Source organism: Chelmon rostratus, chromosome 17 (genome assembly GCF_017976325.1).
Source record: "Chelmon rostratus isolate fCheRos1 chromosome 17, fCheRos1.pri, whole genome shotgun sequence".
Lineage (NCBI taxonomy): Eukaryota > Metazoa > Chordata > Actinopteri > Chaetodontiformes > Chaetodontidae > Chelmon > Chelmon rostratus.
The window spans coordinates 24726840-24741946 of NC_055674.1; the positions used below are offsets into that span (position 1 = coordinate 24726840).

The 15107-nt window shown below is 41.7% G+C and overlaps 1 protein-coding gene across 1 annotated transcript; it reads right to left on the reverse strand.

Annotated features, from left to right (window-relative positions):
- Positions 1-1218: 1218 nt before the first annotated feature.
- Positions 1219-5150, reverse strand: si:ch211-195b15.8 (dual specificity protein phosphatase 16). The gene is made up of 5 exons (XM_041957795.1): positions 5010-5150; positions 4648-4742; positions 4277-4436; positions 3906-4029; positions 1219-2377 (listed from the first exon to the last, which is right to left on the reverse strand). Exons 2-5 carry the CDS (start codon positions 4738-4740, stop codon positions 1537-1539), a joined length of 1218 nt encoding a protein of 405 aa, XP_041813729.1. The 5' UTR covers positions 4741-4742; positions 5010-5150; the 3' UTR covers positions 1219-1536.
- Between the last annotated feature and the right edge of the window lie 9957 nt (positions 5151-15107).

Sequence of the window (15107 nt, forward strand, 5' to 3'; positions counted from 1 at the left end):
GAAGCAGCCCACTATTGTTCATCATGAATAATGTGTAGGCTTTTAGTGCAACATGCAAAATACGTTTACATATGAGTAATTTTTTGCCAAACAAACAAACAAACCCACATCTCCACTGTTCCTGTAAAACTATGCTAGCCCCTAATTAAACAGCTCAGAGAAAAAGTGTCCCACAGTTTAATCTAATTGCTGACCCCTGGTATACAGTATCCCTCTGATGGAATATCTTGTGGCCCCAGGTTTGTTGTGTGGTCACTGGATTGCAGTAAGTGGGAAATTAATTTCGGAACATGTACAGTGTACAACGTTTGCTAAAATAATCATGTTTTTAAAGCTCCAATATTTACACAAGATCTCTCTTCACAGGGGCATGGGATGATGTAGTAAAGGAGGATTCACAGTAAGGCCCATATTGTATCTGGTGATATTGTGCTTTAGTGGTGCAGATCCCAAAATACATCTTCAATTAAATTAGTACAAACCACTCACAGTGAGCCTAGAGCTATCTGCGCCTCTACGGTGCAGTTGCTCACTTTGCTTGCATGGTAGTTCAGTCTTGATTACTTTCTGGAATACTAAATTATACTAATTCTACTAATGACATAGATTATCTTGCTTTTAGCTGGCATTAGGCCCATAATAGAGCATTTTGAAGATTTCCAAGACTAATAGATTGTACCCATATAAAGAGTCTCTACAAAGTGTCTTCTTTCAAACATGCAAATCCACTACTGCTGGGCAAAAGACACTTTCTAGACATACTTTTGCTTAAACTTACTGTACATAAGATACCTTATTTTCTCTATTTCTTTTACATTTTTGAAATTCTTTTTGTGGTTGGCACAGTTGTAATTTATTGCCCCTTTTGTCCTTATTTGCACCTTTACTTACTCACCTACTCACTTTAATATTTGCTTTAATATAACTACGCATCAAAACCTCATTACTTTTACATTCCGGCAAAATATATTTCCCTTCCCCTTTGTGAGAAAAATAAGATCACAAAATAATGGCCTAATGCGACCTCTAGGGGGCCGTGTATTTGTATGATCATCTATATAATTGTATATTTTTTATGATGACACTAAGGTCAACAGCTCTCTTATTTCTGGGGTCATGAGAGTGATAAAACTTTAAAAACCAGATAACTATGCTGAGAACCCCTGCTCTAAACAAAGCCACATACTGAGAGAAAGGCAATAAGACATGGTTGAAATGTCATTTTTAATCTTTAATGTACATACATTTCAAGCCATTGTGGCAAAAGTTTTTTTCAAAGTAATTTAAAATAACTGCATCTTACAAATGGCTAGATAAGGTCACCAGTGTCAGAACCATTCGTGTGGAGGATTATTGTCAAGTATAGCGATATTCAGCAATAAATAATAAAGGACAAAAGTTCTTTCAGACCTCCTGTATGTACCGATCATGTATCAGTCATATCACATGTCAGTTTGATTCCTTTTGACAAACATGCACAGACATAAACAGACACACCTAGCATCCTGAAATCAGCTGCTCCTGCCCCCAGCACCCTCAGCATCTGTATGGCAGTGCAGGCTGTCCCATCCTTACAGGGTGGGCAAACACCCCTCCCAGCAGCACCCTCTCCCCCCAGCCCAGCAGCTTGTTGAGGGTGAAGCTGAATGGCGATAGCAGGCCCTGCTCCCTCACCTCAGCTCTGCTGCACTTGCTGTGGGAGGGACTTTGCACCCCATGGGTGTCCTCTGCCTGTCTATAGAGGCAAGTGTTGCTTTGTGTCTTTGCCTGTGGCCTTTCTCTCATCTCCCTATTGTGGAAAGTTTTGGACATGGTGGTTTCCCTTGCTTGTTGGCTGCTGCTTGCTAGGGAGGGAGGGCATATTCCCATTGGGGTCAAAGAGAGGGTAAGGCTTCTGCGTTTCTCTAGTAGAGAAGTAGAGCCTGCAGGGAGTTGTAGCTGTGTAGACTTTGTTGCTGATTTTACTGGCTCACAGTGGCTTGTAGCTGGAACCTCACATGGCATCTGGAGTTGCGGCTGGTTTTGATTGAGAGTCAATTGAAGAGTCCAGAGTTTCCCTGACAGGGAAAGTTGGTGCTGTCCACTTGTATCTGAAAGTGAGTGTCTCTGCAGTGTTTTGTTTGTGTGGTAGAAATTCACTCTGTGTGCCTGCTTGACCTCTGCTGAATCGCTGGTGACACTGTCAGCCTGATAATTCATGTTCTGATTGGTCTGAGTGCGGGTAACACTGTCATTGATAGATGGGAGGTGATTATTTAGCTGCTGGATGAGGAGGTCACCACCAGAGTCCTTTTGGCTAAGAGTTCCCTGGAAGTGCTGCAGCTGACCCAGGAAGTTGAAGTTTGGGGAAATGGAGGGTCGGCGTTCTTTCACAAACCTTGTAAGGGAGCAGACAGGATGTGAGTTAAGGTTACTAGTCATCCACAGCTCACATACAGACTCTGGTTGATATTCTACACTGATGTACTGTGTGGTCAGACAGACATCTGTTTTTTTTTTTTCTTTTTCCCTTTAGTTAATTAGTGCAAAACAACAGATAACATAAAAATTGACACGACACAAAGAAACAGACAGGAATTACAACGACTTAACGTGACAAGAAAAATATTAAGAGTGTGTGTGTGTTGGGTGTGTGTTGGTAACTTGGGTGGGGGACTGCATAAGGCAAGCAATAATTACTACGGGTGTTTGGCAATTGTTAGGGTTCATTGCTATCTAAATTGATGAATGGGTATGTGTGGTTATCTATTTTTGCTAAGCAGGCAAAAAAAAAAGCCAGATCTCTTTTATCAAATGAAGAGGAAACAGTTATTGTCTATTGTTTTATATTGTCAGTAAGATTCTTTTTGCTTTGAAAACCCCTGCCTGTTTTCTGCTTCAGCCTTAAATGTCCGAACTGGAGACCAATTTTGCAGAAGAAGACCAAAATGGACAGGGTTGCCTACAAGCTGATGTACCAAAATGGTTATGTATTTTGTGTATCACTCTCTAAAATGTTAGAGACATAATGGTAAAAGATAATGTGAGCCTTGACAGGATTGGTTCCTAAGGTACGGGAGGTATGAAACCCTGGCTGTCTGACTCCGTGTTTGTGAGACAGAATGCTCAGCCATTGACTTGACTTAATACACTCCTGATTTTCAGAGCGGCCTTTCAAGCCTAGAAAGGCTTTTTTGGAGTATCCTTTAAAACATGATTAAAATATGGCAACCATTCTGTCAACTCTGGCAGTCAAAACTGATGGATGCATTTAACTGCAACTATGGAACACTACTGGCAACAATGAAATACACAAACAATTTAATGTCGTCCAAGACATTCACTTCTAGACCAGAACAACTGTGTCTCACGCTCTCTGAAATTCTCTCTATTTCTCTCTACTATTTTGCTTGGTCCTGCTAACATGAATATATGTTCACACAGTTTATTCAAAAAACATACTTGTACAAATGATTACTGTCTCAGAACTGTGTTTAAACCATGTCTCTGTTGTGAACGAAGTCATATAAAAGTGAATGCTGCATTGTCAAGATGGCTGGTCATCTGCAGGAATTTGTGTGTCAAAATTTTCAAACTTTTTTTAAGTTGGGCTCAAATTTGCCGTAGCTTAATTTTGCCCATTAAGGGGATCCTCTGATTGCAGCGTCAAAATAAGTGGCCATTTAAAAAGGATTTGATATTGGTGAAGGGGAACTATGAAATTGTAGCTTTTAGGGCAGAACCCTATTATGTGTGTGCATTATTTTTTTCTGCCACATTGGCTCAAACTGAATCTCGGTAACATAACTGGACATGATGTGGAAGTGCTTCCCAAGAAATAGCGAAACCAAAGCAGCAGGCTGATATAATGAATTACTGCACAGCTCAAATCCAGCTGCAGTATGAATGTATGCCAACAGCCGTACCTGTAGGCGTGGTCCAGGTCCATCCCCAGGCTGTACATGATGTAGGCAACAGCCAGAGCTGGGGAGCGAGAGATTCCTGCTGCACAGTGAACCAGCACAGAGGCACCAGAGGACATGGCTGCATCTGAAAACAGAGCACAGTGAGACAGTTAGTCAAATTGCACAGTGACAGACAAACAGCAAGACAACACTTACATGAAAAGGATCAATATTCACCCATTTAAACAAGTTCCATGAGAAGGCTGCACCGTTATTTGTATTGGACATATATGCATTATAAGTAAGTAAGCAAGTAAGTAAGTAATCAGCTTGTAAAAAGATGATGGTTGTTTCTGCAGTAATGTTGTGCAAGGGTGAGTGAGAGTCCTGACCGATGAAGTGCAGAGCCTGCGGGATCCAGGGCAGAAGGTCGTCCCACAAGGAGTCGTCAATGGGAATGCGGAGATATCTGGAGCAGGGAAGAAAGGAGGGCTGGGGGCTGCAACGGCTCACACTCAGCACATAGGAAATACCTAGAGAGGCCAGCAGGTCCTGCACGCGCGCGCGCACACACACACACACACACACAAACACACACACACTTTTCCATAAAAAGGAAACTATCCTTTTTCAGTGATATTCACTCTTGGTTCTCTCATTTTATTTTGGATTATTGGGGATCTTTACATTGTTGAACTGATACTTTTACATGTGCAAAGGATCTCAATAGTCTTTCTTCTACCACAAACACTCATTCGCTTACCTGCGTGACGTCGCTCTCCGCTCCAAGGTAGAGCTGCGGCAGGATGACGGACAGCGGGGGCCGCTCCGCCTCTCTCTCCCGGGACCAAACCATACCTGCACGACGCGCACCACATGCTTCACTTATTTTTTTCTCACAACTTGCATGACATGAGACTAGCCCAAAATGTTGGTCTGTTCTACCAGAGCAGGTAGCGTTATAGGATTTACTCTTCTGTACCTTTTCCTAATCTTCGCACGTAGTTTCCAGGTGAAAAAGAACGAGCAAATTGTGAAAATATGCTTTTTTCATATTGAGGGAGAGTCTTTTCTCTTCCGCAAAATGGTGACAGTATTGCTACTATATTATGTCATATTACTCACTCGGTGTCCTTCTCTGAAATCGCCGGGCACGTCCTCTTCTTGCGACAGAAGACCAGACCGGGTCTCAGTCAAAGATTTCAGACTCTGTCCACTGCTAATTTCTGATTACAGGCTGTCCTCTGTTGCCAAGGCGTCCTCTGTCCTCACTCTGCTCTCCGAAACTGGCTACTAAACGATGAGCTCATGGTCTTTCCAACAATAGATCTTGACTGGATGATGTCATTTTGAGCCAATCGGCGCCTTGCCTGACTCCCACACGCGCAGACGCATCTCCGCTGTATCAGCGCGCGCTTCAGCAGCAGAGATGGAGTAGTGCAGGCTGTCAGCCATCAGCCCACTGTGAGGCAAGCTGAATGCAGATCAACACCACTCAACACTCATGTTCAAATTATAATAGACAGCTGGACTTCATCAGGTGCGCAGTTCTCTCCGAATTATTCAATAGAGGCATTTCCTGTTTTATGTTGAATGCTCTTCAAGACAAAGTAACACTCAACTCATAATTTAACCTTCACAAATCTTCCTCTCAACTCCTAGTGAAAAGGGCTGAGGAAGGCACTTTTATCATGAAATCAGATCAGGAAAACAAAAGGGACTGGCTGGACTACAAACAGATCCATCAGAAAGGGGGCTGGAGATGACTGTGTCTGATGGGAGCGAGACAGTGAATGTATTTGATGAATTAAACATAGTTATTAAGGCCAGTAGTGTTCAGGAGATTATGGTGGAGGACTGCAAACCAAGGCTGGGTTACTTACTGTCCAGGCACCAAGACCCACCAAAGGCCCAATGCCAACTGTGTAGCAATTGGTTCATGGTCATTTGATTAAATGTAACTTTGTTAGGGTATATGGGAATATGCAGCACTGAAGCACAGGGTCACACACATTTTTGCACCAGGTCCTCCCTCACAGTTTAATTACACATGCTGCAGACTGCTCATTTTGCCAACTGTGTAGTATGTCACACATTTTAATGGAATTACTAAGACCAGGAAGAACAACCATTTCACTTTCAAGCCCTGGTGGTTTGACATTGTCTTGCTGAAGGTCTTCCCTGAAAAAGATTTTGTCTACTTGGCAGCACATGTTGCTCCAAAACCTGTAAATATCGTTCAGCATTAATAGTGCCTTCACAAATGTGTAGGTTACCCATGTGCCATGTGCACTAATGCACACCCATGCCATCATGGATGCTGTGTACTGATAAAAAGCAGGATGTTCCCTCTCCTCTTTAGCCTGGAGGACGCGGCATCCGTGATTTCCAAAAAGAAGTTTGGTCCGCAACTATGTGGTAATTAGTGTAAGGGTGTTTATGTACTTCAATCTGTTGTTCAGGTGAGCTGAGGCCTTTTATCCTAGAATTGTTCTACACAGAACTATTGTTCTGTTAGAGTGACTATAAATTGTGATTTGTGCTTCCTGTGTTTTAGGCAATATGTTGTTGTTTCGAGTAATGTGAGAAGCTCCAGAATGAGATAAGACAACTAAAAGTGTTGTTGGAGAGGGATCAGAGAAAAAAAAGAAAAACAGAGGAAGTGGCGCCAGCACGAGGGAGGTAAAAATCTGCACACTCTACAGTGGACGCGCTGCTGCACCATCAACCAGTTATCAACACCATTGGGAGAAGATTGTTGCTGCAGAAATCAATAACTGCAGACATTAGAAATAAATACAAAAACACCAGGAAGGAATGGGGAGTTATTGCAAAAACAGTAACTGAAAAAAATATAAAGAAATACATTCTGTAGAGGGCTGCACAGGCAACTCTGGGCTTTCTGAAGAAGCGAAGTCAAAGGCAAGATGGAGGTCCATGAGTCACACACACACACACACACACACACACACACACAAAGACAGCAAGATAAGCTATGTGTACCAATCAGAGAAATTTAAGATTCTTTGGTCGATGAAGTTGAGGCTGATCAGATTCTTGCTCGAACATATATGACGGTGAAATTCTTGGTTTAGAAGTGGTTATTGTGATAATATATATCCGTGTGAGATTAATCCGTGTATCATTCGTTCTTTCTATTTTCAATTGGCAATCAAAAATGAAAAAATAAAAAAGTGACAGATTATTTTGTTTTTCGTTTTTTAATCTAACACAAAAAACGAAAAAATGCCTGGTTTTTAATATTTCAATTTTAGGATCAGATCAAAAATACGAAATGGAAAAACGGGCCACAGGAATGAATTTGATTTTAATATTTAATTGGTTGGATGTACGTGACCCGGAAGTTTTGGAATGAGAGTTAGCAAACATAGCTACGCTAGCTTGCTAGTCACAACAATCTATCGATCTGGGGTCCGTTTCACAAAGCAGGTTGACCAAACTCTGAGTGAAACCCTGAACTCTGAGTTGATCTACTCTGAGATAGGAAACTCTGAGTTTTCGATTCCACAACAGCAGATTTGAGTTAGTTTGTTAACTCAGAGTAGGTTCACCTGGAGTTAAGTGCGTGCACCACAACTATAAAAAGACAGCATCAATGGAACCCCGATTTGAGGAGTCACCATGGCAACGCGGAAGCGAAAGACTGCCTACTTCACGCCAATGGAATTAGACATTTTAATACGCTCATACAGCGAATATGAACACGTTTTTAGACGGAAGTCCAACACCGCTGCAGCTGCGAAGGAGAGGGAGACGGCGTGGGAGAACATTGCTGCTCGGGTCAATGCGTGAGTATAAATGTAGTCCTTTGAAATCATAATAATATTACAGAGCAAAACTGCTTGAATGGTTGCCTGTTAATTTATTTCATTTTGGTGCAACCCCACGGGGGAGAAGCGCACTTGGCAGCAGCTTAAAATGAAATATAAAAACATTGCTCAAACAGGTAAGACCTCGGCATGATCTCATGGAGGTAGCTACCTCATTTTGATCATGTTTTACATTGTAAAGTATATTAAGTGGCTGTTTGTGCAGTTGTTTTATCCCCAACATAATGCTGTTTTCACACAAATAAAATAAAGTTTTTTTCTTCTTTCTGCTCCCTTTCATTGTAAAATTGGGTATATTGTGTTTTGTTTTTTGTTAACGAATGTAGTACAGTTTAAAAATGAAAAAAGAAGTGTTCTCATCTATATCATGTTATCTTAAATAATTAAGCCTATATTTAAACTAACACAGACTTTTACTCGGCCAACAGAAAGGTGGCCCAGCACCACCACCTCTAACTGAGGCAGAGGAGCTGGCCCTAAGCCAGAATGTAGGAAGCCCAGTGGCTGAGGGATCCCTGGAGGGAGTTCATCCTCTGAGACCACCACCCAAGACACAAGTGCCTTCATTAAATGTAATATGCCTTGGCCTCCTCAGTTTGTCCCAACAGATTCTGTTGGTACTGTCTGCCTGGTGGAGCCACCTCAAGCCACAACAGACCTTGTAACTGTAAGTAGGCAATACTCCAAAGATTTTGCAAAATGGTCCATTTAAGTATACTGAAACATATCACTCATCTAGGATGAAGACTACAACGAAACTCTGACTGCTGCCTTCACAGAGGGGGATCCAGAAAGGCCTATAGAGGTAACATCTTCATATGTTACTGATAGTTGCCTTCCCATTTACATTTATTAACATTCTGGTGGAATATAGAGTGTGACATTTAGCCTACACTGAAGTATTAATACATTCTCATCTTTTTAAACAGAGCATGGCTGGGCAGCAGCAAGAAGGTCCCTCAACTTCCACTGCACAGATTGACACAGTGAGATGAATTTTCATGAATATTCAGTAAACACCAGAGGTTCAGTCTGTGGAATTTGTGTGCAACTGTATCATTTAATGTCCTCCTTATGTATTCCCATTTACCTGTAAAAGAAATCTACAAAATCTATCTCCTGATAAAAATACAAAAAACTGAACATTAACTAAACAAGCTCTTGTGTTTGTAGGAAATAAAGAAGACCAAATGAAATGTGTATTATTGATTTATTTGACTGCTGTGGTGGTGGTGATGATGGTGACTGAATCTCGGAAATGATTATGGCATATGGTGTCTGTTGTAAAGATTCTTATTTCTCATGTCTCCCCACCCTGTTTAGCTCACCTCACTTCCTTTACATCACTTCCCTTTACCTCACTTCCCTCCCTTTCTTCTTCACTCATTGGTTGCCTTTCACCTCACTCACCTGTGCACGCCCTATTTAAGTCCTGCTCACCCATTCTTTCAGTCTTTCACCATTTCACGGGGCGGCAGCACAGGTAAGGGCTTGTTTTGCACATTTAGCATTTTCATGAAGCTAAATTAGATCTTTATTTATCCTTATCTTTATTTAAGAGAAGTTTAATGGACTTGATAATTTCTAATCCTTGGTTTGCTTTGTTTCAGAGACATCGGTCCATGTGTGTTTTTTTGTTGTTGATGACTGTTAACTGAAGACTAGAAATAAATCCACATATTCTTGACCATAAGCACTTCTCCTGGCTCATGCATCCTTACCGATGCCCCATGATGATAATAATTTTTCCTGAACCCTCCTCCTAATCCTTAACAGTGTCTCTGACTGCTCTGCCATCCTGCATAGCTGGCAGGTGGAAGGGGTCATCATCAGGGTCATCCATTTGTAGGACAGGTTGTTGCTCTCCTCTAATAGTAGCAATATTATGAAGAACACAAGCCACAATAATATCACAGGCCCTCGCAGGGGTCACCCTCAGGTGACGCAGGCACTGGAAACGGCCTTTCAGCAGGCCTATGGTCATCTCCACCCGGGCTCTCGTCCTGCAGTGAGCCTGATTGAAGTTCTGTTGGGGGCCTGGGTCAGGGTAAGGGGTCAGCAGCCTGGGTTGGCACGGGTAACCCCTGTCACCCACCAGAAGGCCGTCAAACTCTCCTGTAATGTATAGTTAGAGTATATTAAAGGAGGGAGACAAGTGAATTGTGCAAATCTTTAGGCTGCTTACCACGTTGCAGTCTGTTGCTCAGGTTAGACTCGCGATAAATCCTTGAGTCATGAACAGACCCAGGCCACTTGGCCTCCACATTGGAAATAATGTATCCGGCATCACATATGATCTTGACAGTGCAGAGAATGACCGATGTTCAACTATGATGCAGTCTTTAACATTTTGAAACAGTAGTCAATCTACATGTACCTGCACATTTATGCTGTGAATGGACTTCCTATTCACATAGTCTGCTTCATTATGTGAAGGAGCTGTGATGGGGATATGTGTGCCATCTATGCAGCCAATCACACTGGGAAATCCTAAAAGAAATTAAATCTACTAATCCCAGTCTGAGGTTGCAGCACGTCATTAACCAAATATAATTTAAAATTAATTTAACTGATCTCTACATCATTCACCTGCAATCCTGTGGAACTCCCCCTTGATGACTCTGACGGGTTTATGTCCAGGGAAAACGACAAAGATTGGTAAAAGCCGTTTCAGGGCGAGGCACACTTTTCTCAACGCCCTGCATACAGTCGCCTTGCTCATGTGCTCTGCATCAACACATTGTAAAGAAAAACTCCCATTTGCAAAAAAAACGCAGCGCAACACACAATATCTGCTGAGATGTTGGCTGGTAAAGTTGCAAATGTAAGGACGGATTAGATTATGTATGTAGATGATGGACTGTGGTACCGCTCGAAAAGATAACTGTCTCGAAAAGCAAGAACATCTATTCGTGATCTGATAACTATCTCCCGACGAATATTTAATTCTCTGAGCAGTATTGCTGCACCTTCATCCACGGGCTCATGATCAAAAGGACATGTTAACGAAAAAAAGTCACCACCTACTGTGGCGTACTGATGCCGGAATTCATGGTACGGCGGATGGAGCTCTCTTAGGGCTCTTCCAACCCGACCTTCTCCCACATGCAGCCCCAGTGTAGACAGGTAGCCGGTCATGAACTTCCGACCATATGATGGACCCGTCTGTCATGAGATTACACATTTACTGGTAATGTTTGCTATATAATATTTGCAATATACTGTAGAAATCTGAACGAAAACTTACCACATATATGGATCGAACCAAAGCGCTCTCCAGCTCTGCATCTTTTTTTCTCCGCAGATTATTTCTGGCACAGAATCTTCTGACGCTCATTCCCGAGCATTGCAGAATACCCATCTGCTGCAACGTGGAGACCCACGTGGGTCAAAACGCTGTTGAACAACTGTTTGATTAAAATAGTGTGTGGTTCCAGCGCTGCCATGTAGTCTTGCCTGCTGCACTGCCCGAACTGCTGCGCACAGAGCCATTTCCGGGGTCACATAAACCCGATCAGTTAAATATTAAAATCAAATTCATTCCTGTGGCCCGTTTTTCCATTTCGTATTTTTGATCTGATCCTGAAATTGAAATATTAAAAACCAGGAATTTTTTGTTTTTTGTGTTAGATTCAAAAACAAAAAACAAAATAATCTGTCACTTTTTTATTTTTTCATTTTTGATTGCCAATTGAAAATAGAACAAATGATACACGGATTCAGAAGTGCAGCTAGACTTGGTTATATTGATTACTTGAAGATGGGCTTTTTAGCACAGGAGAACTGATGAACTTCTGCTAAACCGTTTCTTTCTTGACCCCTGCATCATAAAAAGGCCCTGCTTGGATTCAAGGGCAGCATTAATGGAAAGCTGAGTGACATGCGAACAATTTATGATGTTCCAACCTCAAGCTAACCCAAACTCACCACGTTGCAGAATTTGGGAGTGGAGGTTTCAGCACACAGCCCTGTAAATGAATGAACTTGTGAACAAAGAGACTGATTTTGCAATGCAAAATTGAAATGTACATTAATTGATCTGTTTTTTGTCATTAACCATATGAAACAGTGCAACGTTTTATGAAACAGATGTGAGAGTAAATTATATTTTTACAAAGCAGCGCTCACGATTTTGTTGTGACATTTTTGGTCATTTGGGAGAGTATGTTTAATAATGGTTTAATTAGTGTAGCACCTTCTCTCAACCCTAATAACAGTAAAACAAAAAAATTAAGTTGAAATGCCATTCTGCCTGACAATGGTTTCGTTTGGTTTGATTTTATTAATTCATGCTGCATGGCTCCACTGAAAAAATACAGAACTTTACAAGAAAAACATTGGAAAAAGAAATTACACAACAATTTCAAAATTAAGAAACATAAATAAATAAGTAAAATATTTCTGGAATATATCAGGGCAGTGAAACAGAGGCAGTTAGCAGTCATGGTGGCCATGCTTTTTTCTTTTTCTTTTTTCAGTCTAAGTAGTGTAATTATATAGCCTGACTGCTGTGTGCAGTGTTGAGTCTCTCAGCCTGCTGGTCTTGGCCATTGGTTCAGCCAGCTCATGCTGGTTCCTCAATGTCTTGTCTGTGCAATTGCCTCGTGTTGGAGGAAGCTGGTCATGCAGGGGTTGTTGCTCATCATGCATGTCCCTGATTAACTTCACTGCAGCCTCCTCCCTCCTGATCTGGAGTGATGGTAGGGGTTGTGAAAAGTTACCAGCTCTTCTTATAATGATTTTAGAGGCACGTGTCTGGACCCGCTCTAGCTCTGCTTGTTGTTTTTTTGAGCAACCCACCAAGAGCACTGAGCTGTATTCGAGGCATGGCCTGATGAGAGTGGTGTAGATGGTGATGAGGTCATCTGCAGATAGACCATATCTCGCCATGACGGTGAGATAGTGCAGCCTCTTGGAGGCGGTTTTTACTGCCTTCTCAATATGCACATCTCCGGTCAGCTTTTGATCCAGGTGGTATCCCAGATACACCAGCGGGGGAGGTTGTGGGGGGTCACGTGCAAAGCATATCCATAGCTCAGCTGACTTTTCCCCATTTAACATCATGTTGTTCTTTGCTGCCCATTCGTCCAGCCATTGTGCCTCCAGGTGCATTGATGTTTCTGTCTTGATGTCACATATGGGGATTGCTCTCGACAGCCGAATGTCGTCCGCATATCGCACATTAAGATCATCCTCGAACACAGCATCCCGGGTAGCCATATAAAGGAGGAAGACATATGGGGAGACCACCCCCCCTTGTGGAACCCCTGATGTAACTTCAATCCAGGGGCTATGGGCCCCATTTGCTACCACTCTTTGTCTCCTCCCTGTGTTGTAGCTGTGTATCCAGGCTGTCAAAGATGGGCACAGTTTTAAAGTTCAGTATGTTTTTCATCAGGGTCCCATGATCGATTCTGTCGAATGCCTTTGACATATCTGCCAACAGTACTCTCACCATTGTTGGTTTGGAGTCAGTTTTAGTGAGCCAGGTCTGCATTGCTCTAAATAAAGCTGCTGTGGTACTGTGCTTAGGCAGATATGCGTACTGATTTTTACACACGTCTAGCACTGTGGGCATAAGCTTTTTTTAAAACAAACCGTTCTACTGTTTTCCCAACACAAGAAATTAGAGAGATGGGAGGCCAATCTGAAATTGGGCCGGGGTCTTGGCCTTTGGGTTTGGGACAGACATTCGACTCTTTCCATATGTCTGGGACACGCCCTTGTTGGTTAGAGCAGTTGGCCAGATGTGTGATGACCGGGGCCAGGTCCTCTGCCTGTTCTTTGAGCAGCCATGTTGGATATACCATCTGGCCCACTTGCTTTCCGGGGGTCCAAACGAGCTAGAGCTAGCTTCATCTCACCTATGCTGCAGATGTCGTTTTGTGTGAGAGGTCTAGATGAAGGGGAAAAGTACTAATCTGTTGTTTTTGTCCATGATTTGGCAAAGAAGTTGTTTAGAGCTTCCGCAGCTTTGTTTTCATCTACTCCCTGTATTTTGATTCTTGCATCGGATGATTTCGTTCGTCCTAGGCCATTATTTATGAAGTCCCACCACTCCTTGGGGTTCTTTTTCTTTTTCTGACAATGACCCTCAGATTGCAGATGTGTCTGTTAACACTCTTCTCCTGCACTGTCCACTTACCCCAAGGAGGAAAACAGACATTTCTTTGATGTATTGAATTTTATTTTACTTAACAATGTGCTGTGCATATGTACACACACACACACACACACACACACCTACAGTACATTATAATTACTAATTATTATTTATTACAATAATATTTTTTATTTTAAATTGGTCAATTTACCTGGTCTTGTGAACGACAATCGAGTGTTTATACCTGTGTAGTGTGACATGCTTAATGACCTGTGTGCCAGGTGTGCTACCCCGCACAACACCAGGATCACCCAGGCAATAGTGAAATAAAATGTGCTGCGATTGGTTGGGGTCAAATGTCTAGTCTTGCCAGTCACCTGACCAAGACATGGCAAGAGTTTATGGCACTGTGATCATTAGATAAAGTAAATTTCACTGTGGATCTGAAGGTTTTCATCCATTTGGGGTTCTCCCATGGGTCCACTAATATTGTATCTGATTAAGATATCATGCTTGATCTTCAATTAATCTTCAATTAATTTACATTTCCATTATGTTATGTTAATCCTCTGGTAAATCTGGATCCATTCATGGCCTCAGACATCCAATCATTATTGAATTCTTCTGCATTACTTGCATTAGCCTATTAGTAGTCACATTTATTTGTATGTTTAGTAGTTATTGTGACTGTATTGATTGCACTTATTGATATATATTCATAGTTGCGTTCATTCATTTGTATGTTCAGTATTTATAAGCTGTGTGTGGAGAAAGTTGTATAAACCTTTCATTTATAAAGAGCCTGGTTATGAGGGTTTGTGTGTATGAAGTATTTTGATCACTGTACATGAGTGAAAAACTCTATAGCAACCTTCAGGTCGAGATTAAATTAACTGATTTGCTATTAGTTTTTGTCTTTCTTGAAGACTGGCGCTCTGTGGTAAATTCAATACAACATCAATTCTGTTATTTAATATAAATACTATTTGTGATGGCTGGAAGTGTGTGTAAAACTGCTTATTCCTCTTAGCAAAATGTTTGCTAAAATATATTAATGCCCTTTCCACAACCCTGATTTCTGTGTAAAACATAAATAAAACAAAATGTGATAATTTGCTCCTTTTAGGCATATACTTGGTTGAAAACAATACAAAGACATTTTTTTTCCCCCCTCATCAGCTTCATTGCCTTTTTTAAATATATGCTTATTCTGAACTTGATGCCAGCAACACATTACCAACAAGTTTGGACAAGGGCAACAAAAGATTG

What these genes read in the sequence shown, in the direction of transcription:
- si:ch211-195b15.8 (XM_041957795.1), bottom strand. Translation starts at nt 4,740, where the DNA reads ATGGTTTGGTCCCGGGAGAGAGAGGCGGAGCGGCCCCCGCTGTCCGTC. An exon ending in GCAGGCTCTGCACTTCATCG is followed by an intron (nt 4,030 to 4,276) that starts GTCAGGACTCTC and finishes CTCTGTTTTCAG; the next exon opens with ATGCAGCCATGTCCTCTGGT. An exon ending in GACCTGGACCACGCCTACAG is followed by an intron (nt 2,378 to 3,905) that starts GTACGGCTGTTG and finishes CTCCCTTACAAG; the next exon opens with GTTTGTGAAAGAACGCCGAC.